A 15,808-nucleotide genomic window follows, 5' to 3' on the forward strand; every position below is an offset into this window, starting at 1 on the left:
TCAGTACCTAATCGGTATTCTGGCTGCCCGGCGCTCCCCTCTTCTCATATTTGCCAGTTACGCCGCCGCTATGCAGCGCTGGGTATAGTAGTGGACCTGTCCTTGTCACTTCCTGTTTGCAGCCATATTAGGAATGGCTTAGTGCGGGGACAGGAAGTGCGGAGGCGGCCATCTTTGTTGTGGGCAAATCAGGGTCGGCCATAAAGGAAGCAATACTTTCTCTTCCGGCGTCCACATAACGGTGGATACGGCCAGGGCTAGAGGCTGCGACCTTGCAGAGCTGGGGGAACGCTATCCTGCTACCCAATAAGGTGTGTTTTGTTTGTTCATTCTGGGATAAGCAGGTAATCTCCTGCGTTATGCAGACATATTATCGCATGCACTATGATGCTGAGATTAGTATTCACTTTTCTTTCAGCTCTAGTGGAGTGTGCAAGATGGGGAAATCTTCTGAAAAAGACCGCTCTAAGAGCAAAAGGTAAGGGGGGTAAGTAAGCGTTAAAGGGGCCCTGTCTCGCTCTGGAGAGAGCTCTGACGTTAGTTTTTTCCTTTCAGGCATACAAAAGGAGACAAGTCGTCAAAACAGCGGAGCAATTCCCCTGCAGTCACAGAGAAAAGGAGAGCCTATTCCAAAAGAATTGCCTCAAGTTCCTCAAGCTCAGATCGGAACGAATCACCGCCAAGGAAGTGTACTAAAAAAACTGACAGACCCACAGAGGATCAGTGTTGGCTGTGCGGAGGCACCCGATTACCAGACAAGTTGGTCTGTCGGCTATGTTTTGGTGGAATAGCGGGAGAGAATCGTGACTTGACTGAAGTAATAAAACAAACTGTGAGGGACACACTTCAAGACCTCCATAAAGATGTTAGTCCAACGCCAACTCTTCCTTCATCAGCTAAACATCATAATGCAAATGATAAGTCAGGTTCAGAGTCAGATTCGTCCGAAGATTGGGATTCAGTGATAGATTTTGCATCGATTCCTGCATTTATTGCCCAAGTAAAGGAGTCTATTGCTTGGGAGGATTCGGATTCTGAAAATAAAAACAAAAAGAAATATTTCAGACAGCTGGATAAGTGCCATGAGACGTTCCCTTTGATGGACGAAGTTAAAGACATGTTCTCTGATGAATGGAGCAAAACTATTAAAAAGCCATCGGCCAAGAATAGACTGAGGAAACTATATCCTCTTCCGGCAGTGGGAGAGGCCTTAGTAGATACCTTTCCAATAGTGGACGCTTCGGTGGCTAGATTAGCTAAGAACTCTACGCTTCCGATGGAAGATGCCACTTCGTTCAAAGATCCTTTAGAGAGGCAGATGGATCAAGACATAAAGAGATCATACTTATCGGCAGGAGAAGCAGCAAGACCGGCAGTGGCACTAACGTCAGTATCAAAGGCCATGAAGTCATGGACTAATTGCCTGATGGATTCTATTGAGAAGGTAGAAGATAAGGAAACCTTAAAAGCATGGGTCAATGACTTGAAGTTTGCATCAGATTTTGTAGGGGAAGTAGCTCTAGATGTCATTAAAGGTTCGACCAAATCGATGCTTTTCTCGATTATGGCGAAACGTGCTCTATGGCTTAGGCCTTGGGTTGCAGACCCCTCTTCCAAATCTACTTGGACGAAGATTCCTTATGACGGGAAAAATTTATTCGGTCCCAAGATGGACTCTGCAATAGCCCGTGTTACGGGAGGTAGGTCGGGACTACTACCTCAGGACAGAAAATTCAGAACAAAATGGTGGTATTAACAGAGGCAATCTTTCCAGCAACGATTCAAGGATAACAGATCCTACAGACCTAACAGAAAATTTGATAGCTCTTGGAAATCTACTCAGCCAACTTTCTTTAGATCTTCCAAAAACAAGGCATCTACCTCTACCTCCCTCAATACTGGGAAGTCTTTCTGATATGAAACCCGCCCAAGTAGAAATAGTGGGGGCAAGACTCGCTCGCCATATTCCTATTTGGGCGGAAAAGGTGTCAGACCCTTGGGTCATTCAGGTGGTATCAGTAGGACACAAGTGGGCATTCCTCAAAAAGCCAATCCTACCTCGTATAGTAGAAACGACTGTCCCAGGCAACCTAGACAAGAGAAAAATTCTTTTCGACTATGTCGATTCTCTCGCAGCACAAGGAGCGGCGGTTGCAGTTCCAGAAAAGGAAAAGTTTTCAGGTTTCTATTCCCCAATTTTCTTAGTGAAGAAAAAGACAGGGGAGTGGAGACCAGTACTGGATCTAAAAGTCTTGAACAGGTTCATCAAGATCCCGAAATTCAAAATGGAGTCGTTGCAGACAGTCATAAGGGCGGTCAGAGCTGGAGATTGGATGGCCTCCCTCGACCTGAGGGACGCCTATTTTCATGTTCCCATCGATCCTTCTTATCAAAAGTATTTACGCTTTCTCGTGGGAGGCGTCCATCTCCAGTTCTGCTGTCTGCCCTTCGGGCTGTCCACTTCCCCAAGGACCTTCACGAAGGTACTTCTATCGGTGATAGCCATTCTCAGGCAACAGAACATAAGGATTCTCCACTATTTAGACGATGTTCTAATCTTGGCAAACTCAAGGGAGCAGCTATTAATTCATCGCGATACAGTGATCCAGACCTTGAAGGACTTCGGGTGGTTACTAAACCTCAAAAAAAGCAATCTGGTGCCTTCTCAAAATCTGGTCTTTTTAGGCGCCATGTTTTCCACAGACAAAGACGCAGTCTCTCTTCCACTGGAGAAAGTGGAACTGATCATACAGAAAGTGACCTCCATCAAACCCAATTCGACAATAACAGCAAGGCAATGCATGAGAGTTTTGGGATCCATGTCATCAACGATTCCACTTGTCAGATGGGCACATTGGAATCTACGAACATTTCAAATGAATTTTCTGAATCAGTGGAGTCACCACGATCTCAACTTTCCAATTTATATTCCAATGAAAGTATGGCTCAGTTTAAAATGGTGGAAATCCCGCTACAATCTAAGCAACGGCTTTACCATCTCTCCTCCTCACTGGGAGGTGATAACCTCAGACGCCAGTTTACTAGGATGGGGCGCAACATACAAAGACCTTGCAGTTCAGGGTACTTGGTCGAATCTCGACATACCAGTGGTGTCCAACATCATAGAGCTAAGAGCTGCCCACCAGGCATTACTGGCGTTCCTACCACTAATAAGGGGAGCTCCAGTGATGTTACGACTGGACAATACAGCGGCAGTGTCCTATGTAAAAAGGCAAGGGGGGACGCACAGCGGGAAATTGATGAAAGAAGTCGCTCCAATCTTCTCCCTTGCCCAGAAACACCTGAAAGATATCACAGCGATATATTTACCAGGAACCGAGAATGTCCAGGCGGACATGTTATCAAGAACATACCTGTCCAACAACGAGTGGTCCTTGAACCCCAAGGTATTTTATATGATAGTCCAGAAGTGGGGTCTTCCAGAAATAGACTTGTTCGCATCAGAATACAACAGCAAACTTCAGACCTATTATTCTCGTTTTCCGACGAAGGGAGCTCTGGCGACAGATGCGTTGGTCCAGGATTGGAACTTCCGCAAGGGATATGCGTTCCCTCCTACTCCCCTGATCTTCAGGTTCCTACAGAAAGTTCTAATATCAAGAGTAGAGGTCCTGGCGATCATTCCAAATTGGCCGAGGAGGCCTTGGTACACGTTGATGTTAAGTCTCCTGGTGGACCAACCTTTTATTCTCCCGGACATTCCGGACCTTCTCTCCCAGAGGGGATTTCTGCATCCCAACCTGAGCAAGCTGAGATTGACGGCTTGGAGATTGAGAAGCAAAGATTGCTGACTCAAGGATGTCCGAAAGCGGTGGTGGACACCTTACTTACAGCAAGGAAGCCCTCTACAATGCAGGTATATAATAGAACCTGGAGAAAATTTGCTGCAGTGGCACATGACGCGGGGTTCAATCCTTTATCTCCAGAGGTTCCACATATCCTTCTGTTCCTGCAAAGAGGACTTGATTTAGGGTTAGCTTATAACACCTTAAAGTCACAGTTATCAGCTATCTCGGCAGTTTTGGGGTTTCCTTGGTCAGCAAATTCACTTATTAAGCAATTCTTTAAAGCAGCAATGAGGATCCGTCCTCCTAGAAGACCGAGGTTTCCTCAATGGGATCTCCCGCTGGTTTTGGATTACCTTTCATCTTCCATGTTTGTTCCGTCTCACAAATGTTCTCTATACAACTTATCTCTCAAAACTGCTTTCATCATCGCAGTCACCTCTGGTAGAAGAGTATCGGAGATTCAGGCGCTAAGTTGGAAAGAGCCCTTTATATCTTTCTTCGAAGATCGGGTAGTACTCAATCCGGTGGAGTCCTTCATTCCGAAAGTTCCTACTTATTATCATTACAACCAGGAGTGGACGCTGCCCGCATTTAAAGATCCTTTGGATCCTGAGAAGGCGCATCCCTTAGATCCAGTATCAACTATTAAGGCCTATTTACAGGCTACTGAGAGTTTCAGATCTGGAGAAAGACTCTTTGTGGTTCCATGGGGAATCAATAAGGGTAAAGATGCCACAATAAGAACGATCGCAAGATGGATCGTCACTGCTATCCAAAGGGCGTATAAAGCAAAGAACCTATCACCTCCTCAGATTGTATCAGCTCACTCGACCAGAGGCATGTCGGCCTCGTGGGCATCTATGGGGAGAGTGTCAATTGAGACTATATGCAGAGCGGCCAACTGGTCGTCAAGCCACACATTTATCAGGCACTATAAAATAGAGCCAGCTACCCTGTCAACATCTGCCTTTGGTAGAAAAGTTATCTCCTTGGCTACTGACCAATCACTTTAATTTGTTTGTATGAATTTTTTTTCTTGCATTAAATCTATTCTTCAGCATACCCTCCCTTGTTTATTTTTTGGCTAGTTATTGCCCATATGTAATGCCGCCATGGAGTTGCCAGGGAAATCGGAAAATTGTATACTCACCTTTTCAGCAATTTTCCTTTCCTGGCATTACTCCATGGCGGCATACATTCCCACCCATTTCTAGGCGGCTCGTCCGTTACTAGGAATGCTGGTGCTTGGGCGGGGTTCAATTTATATAGAGGGTGGGTCCTATCTGGCAGTTGGAGGCGGGAAACTGCCCATATGTAATGCCGCCATGGAGTAATGCCAGGAAAGGAAAATTGCTGAAAAGGTGAGTATACAATTTTCCGATATCTGCATGTGCCTCACTTGTGCACTGTGCAAGATCACACTGGCTCCTTCCGTTATAAAGGACACTGGCCTCAAGTCACTAAGCTCATCTCCTGTCTTTAATAACGTTTCTATAATTATCAGTACATTAGCTCCAGAATTCTAAAGTTAAAGACAGGCTGTTAATGAACTGCGTATGAAAATAATTACAGAGGAGGTAACTTAAGGAATGAAGAGATAAGATAACTCTCACTGTGTGGTGGCAAGATATCTCTTGCTTGTTATCTCCAGCATGATCTTAGTGAATTGAGGCCACAGTTTTGCGCACTGGATTGTGGTGCTTTTCAAAGTCTATCAGCAGTTCACCTCTGAACCGTTATTATGACACAGTTCTAATGCATTGATAGAACTGCACATATTGAAAGCGCACTATCAAAGTCAATCAAGGTGCACATTGTTCAGCTGCATTTTTGCATTACATTACATCGGATGAAATGCAATATTTGGTTGCGTTTTGTTCACGTTATAACGTAACGCAATGCCCCAGTGGAAAACTAGGCTAAGAGGGATAGTAAGTGACATGAATTATTCAGTGTACTCTTTAAAGCATTAGGGAAAAGGTCAGTGTTATATAAAATGCATAGTAATAAAAGAGAGATACAATGGCAAAATATCCACCTTATGATCAATATTAACCCCTTGACTGATGTGTTCTACTTCCAAACTTAAAGGGGCACTATGACGAAAAATTGTAAAATTTAAGATATGTGCAAACATAGACAAATAAGAAGTACGTTTTTCCCAGAGTAAAATGAGCTATAAATTAATTTTCTCCTATGTCGCTGTCACTTACAGTAGGTATTAGAAATTTGTCAGAAGGTTTTGGGCTAGCCCATCTCTTCATGGGGGGATTGCCAGGGATTTATTTATTTTCAAAAGCACTTGGTAAATGGCAGTTGCTCTGTCCAACTGCCAAAAAACTGTGTAGCGAGCAGGGAAGCTAGCCAGCATCATTGTTTAAATCCTTTTTAGGGAATATCTTTATAAAGAATAAAAGCCTTGCTCAGAATCCCCTATGTTTCTTACATTCTGAATCTAACTCGTGCAAACACTAGGTGAAACGTTAGCAGCCAACCACCTCTGCTAGGAATCTAGCAGTGTTCAATAGCCTTGATGCTCCCCAACCAGCGATCACCCTGCCAGATACATTCAGGCAAGCGCTGGTTGGGAGCATTGTTCTTCCCACTCACCCTACCCCTCGCGTGACATCACTCCCATGCTGCTCCAAAGTCCCTACAACACCTACATAGCAACAGAACACTAGCCTACAGACTTATGCCTCTGTACATCCTCGGCCCTGCAATGTCCCCCGAGGAATCAGGTCGCTTGTGGATGATTGGTGGATGTGCACTGTGACACACACAGAGATCACTGATTGGCTGCAACCAACAGAAGCCTGGATTGAGGCTGAGGCAAGATTTACAGTGGTGCGCTGCATAACATAGGCGTTAAAATGTGTGTGAACTGCAATTGAGATTGGACATAGATGTTAATTTGGAACCTGCATGCTGCGAGTTAGAATAATGTGATCCGTTACAATGCAGAGGTGTGAACAGGCCCGTAGAACTGTGTAAGCAGTGAGCTGACATGCATAATTATTCTGCAATGTAACTGATGCGCTGTGAACTTACATTGAGCTCATTCCGAATAAGCATTTGTGATCATTTCACATAAAGAGTGTGTAAAGGTGTTTGGCATCTGTAGCCTCCTCTTCAGCATTTGGCCAAGCTAGAAAATCTTTGGCTGATGTTACCATTGTCCCCATAATGGGAACCCCCACTTATCACTCTCCCCTCCATAGAACAGGACAACGTCCATGAGATGAGCAGCGTGTCTCTAGAGGAATCATTCCTAAACTGTCACCCAAAACTCAGAAATGATTGTTTCAGAGAACAGACATCCAACAAGTGTATGTTACTTTTCATTGCGTAGTATCTTGGGGCAGAAACAGAATGAAAATCTTGAAACTGCAATACAGCCAGATTAGAAAAAAATCTTTGGCTAAGTTGTCACTATGGAGTTCAATTACTAACATTCATGCATCAAACAAACTTCTCGAAGAACTTATAACAAAGTAATGAAAGAAGTTAAAAATGAATAAGTTCATTGCAAAGAAGTTGCAAATTAGATCTGTAAGGAAAGAAAATAGGCAGAAGATTGGCCTCTTGTGTATTCTATAAACGAGGGTAAGCAAAAGGGTATTCTCCCTATAATAAGCAATCCGCTATGTGCTATAAGGCCTCTTTTCCACGGACTGTTTATAGGCAGTGAAATGCCTCTCAAATGCTCACAACTGCTTGCGGCTGCCTGGTAACTGCTCACTGCTGCCTGGCAACTGCTTGCTGAGCACACAACTCAACAGTCCATGGGAGAAAGAGGCCTTATGCAAGCAGCTACATTTAAAAAAAGATAACAAACACTTCCACTATTCCTTCTGTTGTTCAAAAAGTTAGTGCTCATTAATACAATTTTCTTCAGATTTTTTGACACAATTTTTACAATTGAATTGTACAGAAAACTGCAGTGTGTGGTGAAAGTCGATGTAAAAAGATTCTTTGGTTGATTGGAACAGAAAACGTAATCAATCCGAATGTTGCATTTTACGATCAAATTGGAAGGAACCAAGTGCCCTAATCGACCTGTTTATGGGAACAATCATGAATTACCTTCCGATTACTTTCAATCATAAAAACTGCATCAAAAGATTGAATCTGATTAAACAATTGTATCATTAATGGGCACCTCTAAAGAAAGGTTCCACTTACCCAGCTCCAAAGCAGTGTTGTATTTCTCTAATGCTTCTACGTGATTGCAGCTCTGCTGTAAGCAGTCACCTTCCACAGACAATCTCCGTACCTTGGTCTCTTGACTCAACCATCTTTCCAAAAGACTCCCAAGGATCACATTTACCTTCAAGTCCATACAAGGTGCATCATGCCCCTCTGCTTTACTTTTAGCTCTGTTGTTGCAGGCACTGCACTGTGGAGGTCTCTTGTCACCTAGGCATCTTTTACAAAAAGTGTGCCCACAGTTCAAGGTGACAGGGTCTACCAGTAAGAGCTTGCACACTGGGCAGGAAAAGAGGTCAGATTCGAGATTCCCTGGGGAGGCTTGTGCACCTTGGTACTGTTCATAACTATCAAAATGGTCACTTTTTGACTTGGCATGCGGCAGTTTCAGTTCTTTTTCTCTGATATTTTTAGCAATGCTTTGGATTAGTACTCCCAACTCATCTGGACATAGCGGATTTAACATTGCTGCCCTTGTGTAAGAGTCCAGTGAATCAGCTACTCGCCCTGCCAATGCCAAGGCATCCCCTTTCATCAGGTACAAACGCCTCTCAGGCTGGGGCAGCTCATCTAATTGAGAACTATAGATCTCTGCAGCCAGTTCAAAGTTACCAGACTTAAAGGCCTCTTCTGCCACCCCTAGCATCTCAGCGCAGATGCCAGAGAGGTTAGAAGAAAGTGGGTCCAAACATGGCAAACATCTTACCTCCATTATGGGAAAGCTTATATGAGACTTTCTACATCACCAGAGAAGAGACAGAAGTTTACTTGTGAATAAAGGAATGCCATAGTGTACCATAGTCCACACTTTGTTAGTCCGATCAATGACTCTGTCACATAATTATAGAGAGCCATGCTGATGTCAATAAAAGCAGTATAACTGTCACATTGCAGTACTATCCCCAGAGAGTGGTGTTTTTGTTCCATAAACCATTGTTATCGGTACCAAGCTTTGTGAATGTTACATAGCACAGCTACAGCGCTAGTTCTTTGTTCCCTGTGATAAGCTAGAAAATGGTTCTCTTTGTTAAACCGGTAAAGTTCACGAGTTGATGTTATGCCCCAAGTCCCTAAAATCCACTGCACAAAAGTGGTCACAGCCATCATACAGCAAACGCCGGTCTGAATATCCACGTTGGTCCCAAGCTGGCATTGTCTGTCTGAGAAGAAGGAATCTCCACAAAGAGGATGTGAAGGAGAACTGCTGCTGCGGTGTTCAGCCCAGGACGAGGGATTCCAGTGTCACAGGAGAGGAGACAATGTTGCTGCTGCTTCTCTGCCACTAGTTTCTGTAAACAGAATGAGACGTGTCATGTGTGGTGGGGTCAGAGTGCCATGCCTTCCTCTACAAATACGCTGTATCCAGGCCTCCAGTGCGCTCAGCTTCTGTCTCTGCTACTATATTATGCGTGTCTATAACCCACAGAGCGCTCCCCTTCCTCCCAATCATCTCCCAGCCGTGATCTCATCACATGAGGAGGCGAGCAGCCCGGACGTCACACACACAGCCTGCCTTTTAAAGGCACCACTACAAGCAGTGCATGTAACACTGGAGCTGTATGAGCAGCCTGACCTGAGAGGAAGAATGCTATGTAAAAGTACGAAGTCTGAGCTATTGCTGTCACTGGCGACCTACACAAGTTGCTTACAGGCAGCTGCCCTACAGTAGTAGTACAGTAATGACAGCTTATTATTTCTGTGCTGCCACTCTGACTCTGCTATTCTTGTGACAGGCACTGATGACAACCAGTACATCTGCTGATTTCAGAATAGTGCCTATTTAATTCTGTTTTAAAATGGGTGTTTCCCTGCACTCACTTGAAGTGTTAATAAAATATACAGTGCTATTGTGAAATAAATACATAAAGGATGTATGGAAGACAATGCAATCAGCTGTCAAGGTGCTCTTCATAAAATAAATTGATCAAATAGCAGATCTTAGGCCTCGTTCACACTATACAGGTTGCCATGCACATTTCGGCAGCACGTATAGCGTACGACACGCAAGAACATCAGCACTTCTGACGTTCAGACTATTTCGCTGCGCAGCAGTGCGATACACTATCGTACTGCTGCAGGCATTTTCGGCAAAGCTCAGCGCTGATCCGATTCGCTGTAGTGAATGGGATCAGCATCACACGGTTCCGAACGCACAGCCGTACCGTCGTTTACGCGAACGTGGTGTTCCAATCCCGATTTTCCCCGTCGTTCTAGGCGACCCTGGAAGCCGCATGCTTTATGCCGCACTGAAATTATGTAGTGATTTAAATGTCAGTAGGCGCCTCCATTTTATCGGTAGCCAGTGAAGGGAGTGCAGGACTGGTGTTATGTGGCAGTGACGGGGTTGGTTAACAGTCTGGCAGCAGTATTCTGTATCAGTTGTAGGCAGTACAAGTCCTTTTTTGGAAGGCCAGTGTAGAGAGCATTACAGTAGTCCAGTGATGTAGTGAAGGCATGAACTAAGGTTGGCAGATCTTCTGGGGGGATGAGATACTTGATTTTTGCGATGTTATGGAGAAGAGGGGGAAGAAGTGCAATTTATTGTTACTCATTGCACAACCTGTATGCATTCCTCCCATAATTGTTACAAATAAAGTAATTAGCCAGTAGGTTCACTTTTATATTCAAACCCTGTGGGGTCTAGGTACCTATATGGAAAAAAAAATTTGTTTCAATTGTAATGTTGATATTTTGTGAATGACATTACATACTCTCCTGGATTCCTGTAAGTTCTATATCCCATAGGCTTTTTATTCTGCAGGGTTACACCTGTGGCTGACTTTGAAATGTTATAAAACACTTTGATTAGCACGTCCATTTGTGATGTTATAAATAAATATGTTCTGTTACTCTGATTTCCCACATATACTAGGGTTGATTCACTATCCACTGGTAAAAATTGTCATGCCATATGCATTCATTTTACCAATATTTGTGCAAGCAACATAGCGTGTTACTAGGGGCTTCACGAATTGCTTAACACGTGTTATAGAAGTGAGGACTCTTTTCCACGAGCATCTGAAAGAAGTGAATTCATCGCCTGTCAGCTGCTCCCATCCACCGGCTGGCTTTTAGCGCTCAGTACAAGTGGTGGACAGGCTCAGGACCGGCCCGCTCATGAGGCGGGGTGAAACGTTTGCCTCAGGCGGCAAACTTCTAGGGGCGGCACCCGCCCGTCCGTGGGTGCGGGGGAGCCGGCCGCCGAGCCGGAGGGGTAGCGGGCAGGACGGGAGTATTGGGCGTAGCGGTGGGGAGGGGGGGGTCGGACCCCCGTCCCTCGCCTGGGTCCCCCGATCTGCGCTCCCCTCCAGCTGTAATAGGAAGCAGCCGATGCTCAATCGTAAGAGGCACGGGCGGGGAAGACTCACCTTATCCGCGTTCCAGCGTGCGCTCCACTGACGTCACTTCCTGCATCGCTGTCCACTTACAATACAGTGGGCGGCGATGCAGGAAGTGACGTCAGTGGAGCGCACGCTGGAACGCGGATAAGGTGAGTCCTCCCCGCCCGTGCCTCTTACTATTGGGCATCGGCAGCTTCCTATTACAGCTGGAGGGGAGCGCAGATCGGGGGACCCAGGCGAGGGAGGGGGGGGTCTGGCAGACCCACTCCTAGGCAGAATGCCACCAGATTCGACCAACAGATAAATCCTTCTCTGATTGAAATCTGATCAAAGAGGGATCTATTACTGCCACACAATGCAAATCACCTAGAAATCTATTAAATATCTATGGAACTGCAGGGCTGATTGGCCTCCCCATGTGGGGCTTCCCCAGGCCTGTGCAGTGTTGGCAGTGGAGCATACACTCACCTGCCCGCCGGTGCACTCCTCCCATGCCCTTCAACCCTCCCTGGGTGCCTGGAACCCATGATCCAGCGGGGATGGAGGAGGACACAAGAGGGACGCGCTGGCAGACAGGTGAGTGCGCGCCCCACCATCCACACTCTGTATGGGCCCAGGGGAGCACTATAGTAGATAGGGAGAGACTGGCTAAAGGTTTGTCAATCGGCTGCAAATTGGGCGGCATGTTGGGGCATCATTCTCCAGCTAATTTGATCATAGTCTGGTCAAATCTGCCTGGGAAATTCGACACGTGTCTAGGCACCTTTAGTCAGTGAGACTCACTTTGGAATATGTTCATTGGTGGATAACTGCCGACTTATTTTCTTTATTTACTGGATTCTTTACTACTCATAGTTGCAAACCTAAAGGACTAGTGTATTGTGGACGATAAAAGCATAATCGCAATATACTTATTCCCTGAATACAAGCACTGGCAGGATCTGCTTTTTGGTCCTGGTCTATTGTTTACAAGTGTTTTCCCAGCTCTACTGGCTAATATACATCATGGTGCTGCCTCCTACTGACCGCAGAGGGATATAAGCTCTCAGGGAATTTCTGGAGCCACGTGAGGCAGCTGAGTACTCTCCACCCCCCAGTCAGTATACCTTATATAACTAGCTCTGGGCTGTTATACAACGCTTGGGTCAGAGGCAGAGGGCGCGGCAGGGAGGGAAGCAGGGGGATGTATATCTGTCTCTGTCATGTCGTAGCTGGGAGGTGTTCTCTCACTTAGCTCCTCGTCCTCCCTGAGGGTAGCACGACTGACTGTATGCTATTGTGCAACATGCTGTGAGGGGAAGAGAACACATTCACCTCCAGGACAGGGAAAGTATCCAAAGCTTTTGATAATAAAAATAATACATAGATACAAAAGATAATGAGGATTTTTAAAACTTTCTGAAACGGGAGGATTTTAAAATATTTGGTTGAAAGATACTTCCCCAGACTTCGAGTCACGCATACCATGAAAAGGAATCAGGAGTGTGTGTGTGTGTGTGTGTGTGTGTGTGTGTGTGTGTGTGTGTGTGTGCGTGCGTGCGTGCGTGCGTGCGTGCGTGGGGGGGGGGGGGTACTTGGAGAAGCTGAAGATCAATGAAGTTATTCAGCAGGTAAAGGGTATTTTTCTTTTTCATTTTGGAAATGCTTACACAATCTTTTCATACATAATTCACTCACCATATATCAATACATATTAGAAAATATGCTCGAACTGGGACTTTGAGGGCTTGTTCACACTATGAGTGTTTGCGGGGGGGCTTTAAGTGTTAGCGATTTTAGAAATCGCCCCAAAAGCGATTGTGCGATGATTCCTTATGAGAGTACTCACATGTGCATGTTTCGCTTTTACTAAAATCGCAAACGCACTACATGTACCATTTTCTGAGAGCGTTGGCTCAGTGGAAGGTATAGGTAAATCGCAAAGCACTTGAAAAAGCGCTTTGTATGGCGATTTCCTGAGCGCTTTTATGAATAAATACATTGTATTTATTCATTTCCGGGTCAAAGAGTTCACTTCCTGACTGACGACAGGAAGTATAAAAACGAATGGCTCTGCAAAAGCACTTAGAAAAGCGCTTTTCTAAGCAAAAGTGCAGGGAAAAGTGTTTTAAAAACTCTCAGTAAATCTCTCAGCGATTGCGATAGCGCTGGCGATTTACTATGTGAACAAGGCCTTAGGGCACGTTTATACTTTGTGCACTGTGCAGCTGCATGAAAAACACACAGCCATATAATTGTATGATGGGCATGTTCACATCTCTTCGTTGTAACGGATCATGTTATCCTGATGCACTTTCTACAGTGTTCATGTTGCATATCAATTGCTAGTACTATGAAACTAACGTGCCTGGTATAATGTGCAGAGTGTGCATTGCATTATTCCTGCGTTGAAGTGTAATGGCCCATACTCACGGGCAACCAAACCTGCATGTCGCTAGCACACGGGAGCGTGTGCGCGACAGTTCGGCGACAGCTTGTCGCCACCTCCCTCCGCATACACACTGCGGAAGAGGGACTAGTGGCGCGACGGAAGCTGTCGCCAACGTTCCTCCTCCCCGCCAGAAACTCAGTGCGCCGGCTATGGGGTTGCTGTCGCTAGTCCGCATACACACGCGGACTAGCGACAGTTGCGGCGAAGTTGCGGCGGCAACTGTCGCTAGGCGTCCGAGTGGTTCAATCGCCTGGCGACATCAGCGACGGTTCGGGTTGCGCGCCCGTGCAACGCCTCATACTTACGGGCGACCAGTCGCCGCAACACGTGCGCGCCGCGTGTTGCAGCGACAATTGTAGCCCGTGAGTATGGGCCATTAGTCCTCTTTTCCACAGACTGTTGATAGGTAACTGCTGCCTGGTAACTGCTCACTGCTACCTGGTAACTGCTCACTGCTGCCTGGTAACTGCTTGCTGAGCACACAGTTCAACAGTCCGTGGAAAAAAGAGGCCTTAGGCTCCTTGCACACTGCAAATCCGTTTTCAGATTCCGTTTCCGATTCAGATTTTTAATTACGATTTTCCCTGAATACATTCAACAGAAAAAATGGATCAAAAAAATGCAGTGTGCAGTAAAGATAAAAAAATCGGAATCTGAATCGGATGTAAAAACCGGAATCTGAATCGGAATCGCATGCAGTGTGCAAGGAGCCTTAATGTTACACAACGCGCATAGTGTGAGCTTATCCTCAAAGTATGAATGGTCTTTTATTAACTAGCATCAAGGTACGGCATTCACAGTAACAGTTCATCAATCGGACAGAAAAACCTAATAGACGTACACATGTGTATGACAGATTTGATGTCCCACCATTTGAGCAAGATCATTTTCCTGTTATATTGGAGTTGATTCACTAAGGCTGGTTTCACAGTAGGACGTTAAAGTCCCACGTTACAGCAGCCAGTAACGCAGCCTAACTCACAGCACTGGAAAATCAATTGTGCTGTTCACAGTGCACACGTTGAGTTACATTGTAACGCAGCACGTTTAAACAAAGTGATGCATGTTGTTCGTTATACTGGGCTAAGCAGCGTTAGACTGCTTGCACATGCTCAGTAATGTTGGAGGAGGAGGTCTCCCCTCCTCCTCTGCGGCCAGCCACATGGCTAATTAATATTCACTGCACTGCAGAGACTGTGGTAGGACTGTAGTGTTGTCCGGATCATGAACGAATCGTTCATTTGATCCGGATCTTTTTTGTGAGTCGAATCATCCGGATCATCACAATGAAAGCTTCAGTTCACAATGGATGTCTGTCTGGAAGAAACAGGAACATACAGAATGTACAGTGCAGGGAATTTTTATTTAAAGGACTTACGAGCCCAAATAGTAAAAAAAAAGTTAAGTACCTTAATCATTTTTAAATGCACGGAGGACGCCGTCCGCGCCCTCCGTGCTGTTCCGCCGGGTCCCCGCAGTCTGATCGCCTCCCCTGCCGCTCCCGACCCCACGGACGGGGTCAGGCTCCCCTTCCTCTCCCAAGATGGCCGCCGGAGCCGGCCGCGGCTGCGCAGTCCGCATACGCGTTAGTGCGGCTGCGCAGCTCTAGGGCCTCCCCCCTCGATCCACGCTACTGTGCGTGGATCGGGGGGGAGGCCCTAGAGCTGCGCAGCCGCACTAACGCGTATGCGGACTGCGCAGCCGCGGCCGGCTCCGGCGGCCATCTTAAAAGAGGAAGGGGAGCCCGACCCCGTCCGTGGGGTCGGGAGCGGCACGGGGGGCGATCAGACTGCGGGGACCCGGCGGAACAGCACGGAGGGCGCGGACGGCGTCCTCCGTGCATTTAAAAATGATTAAGGTACTTAACTTTTTTTTACTATTTGGGCTCGTAAGTCCTTTAAGAATAACTAATGTATATAGCATAAAAAATGAAATAAATAAATTAAAAGTATGCATGAACAAAATAGTGCAAAACAAATATCAAATCATAAGCAAAGAAATGCAAATCAAAACTGTAA

At 45.9% G+C, this 15,808-nt stretch overlaps 1 protein-coding gene across 1 annotated transcript in view; it reads right to left on the minus strand.

The window, feature by feature from the left end:
* Positions 1–9,600, minus strand: part of LONRF2 (LON peptidase N-terminal domain and ring finger 2) — a 78,155-nt gene extending 68,555 nt beyond the window's left edge. The window contains exon 1 of the mRNA XM_068268211.1: positions 7,995–9,600. Coding sequence (XP_068124312.1) covers positions 7,995–8,730 — 736 coding nt within the window. The 5' untranslated portion in view covers positions 8,731–9,600. The remainder of the gene's footprint in view (positions 1–7,994) is intronic.
* Positions 9,601–15,808: the final 6,208 nt, after the last annotated feature.

The sequence above is a fragment of the Hyperolius riggenbachi genome, chromosome 2 (assembly GCF_040937935.1).
Source record: "Hyperolius riggenbachi isolate aHypRig1 chromosome 2, aHypRig1.pri, whole genome shotgun sequence".
NCBI lineage: Eukaryota > Metazoa > Chordata > Amphibia > Anura > Hyperoliidae > Hyperolius > Hyperolius riggenbachi.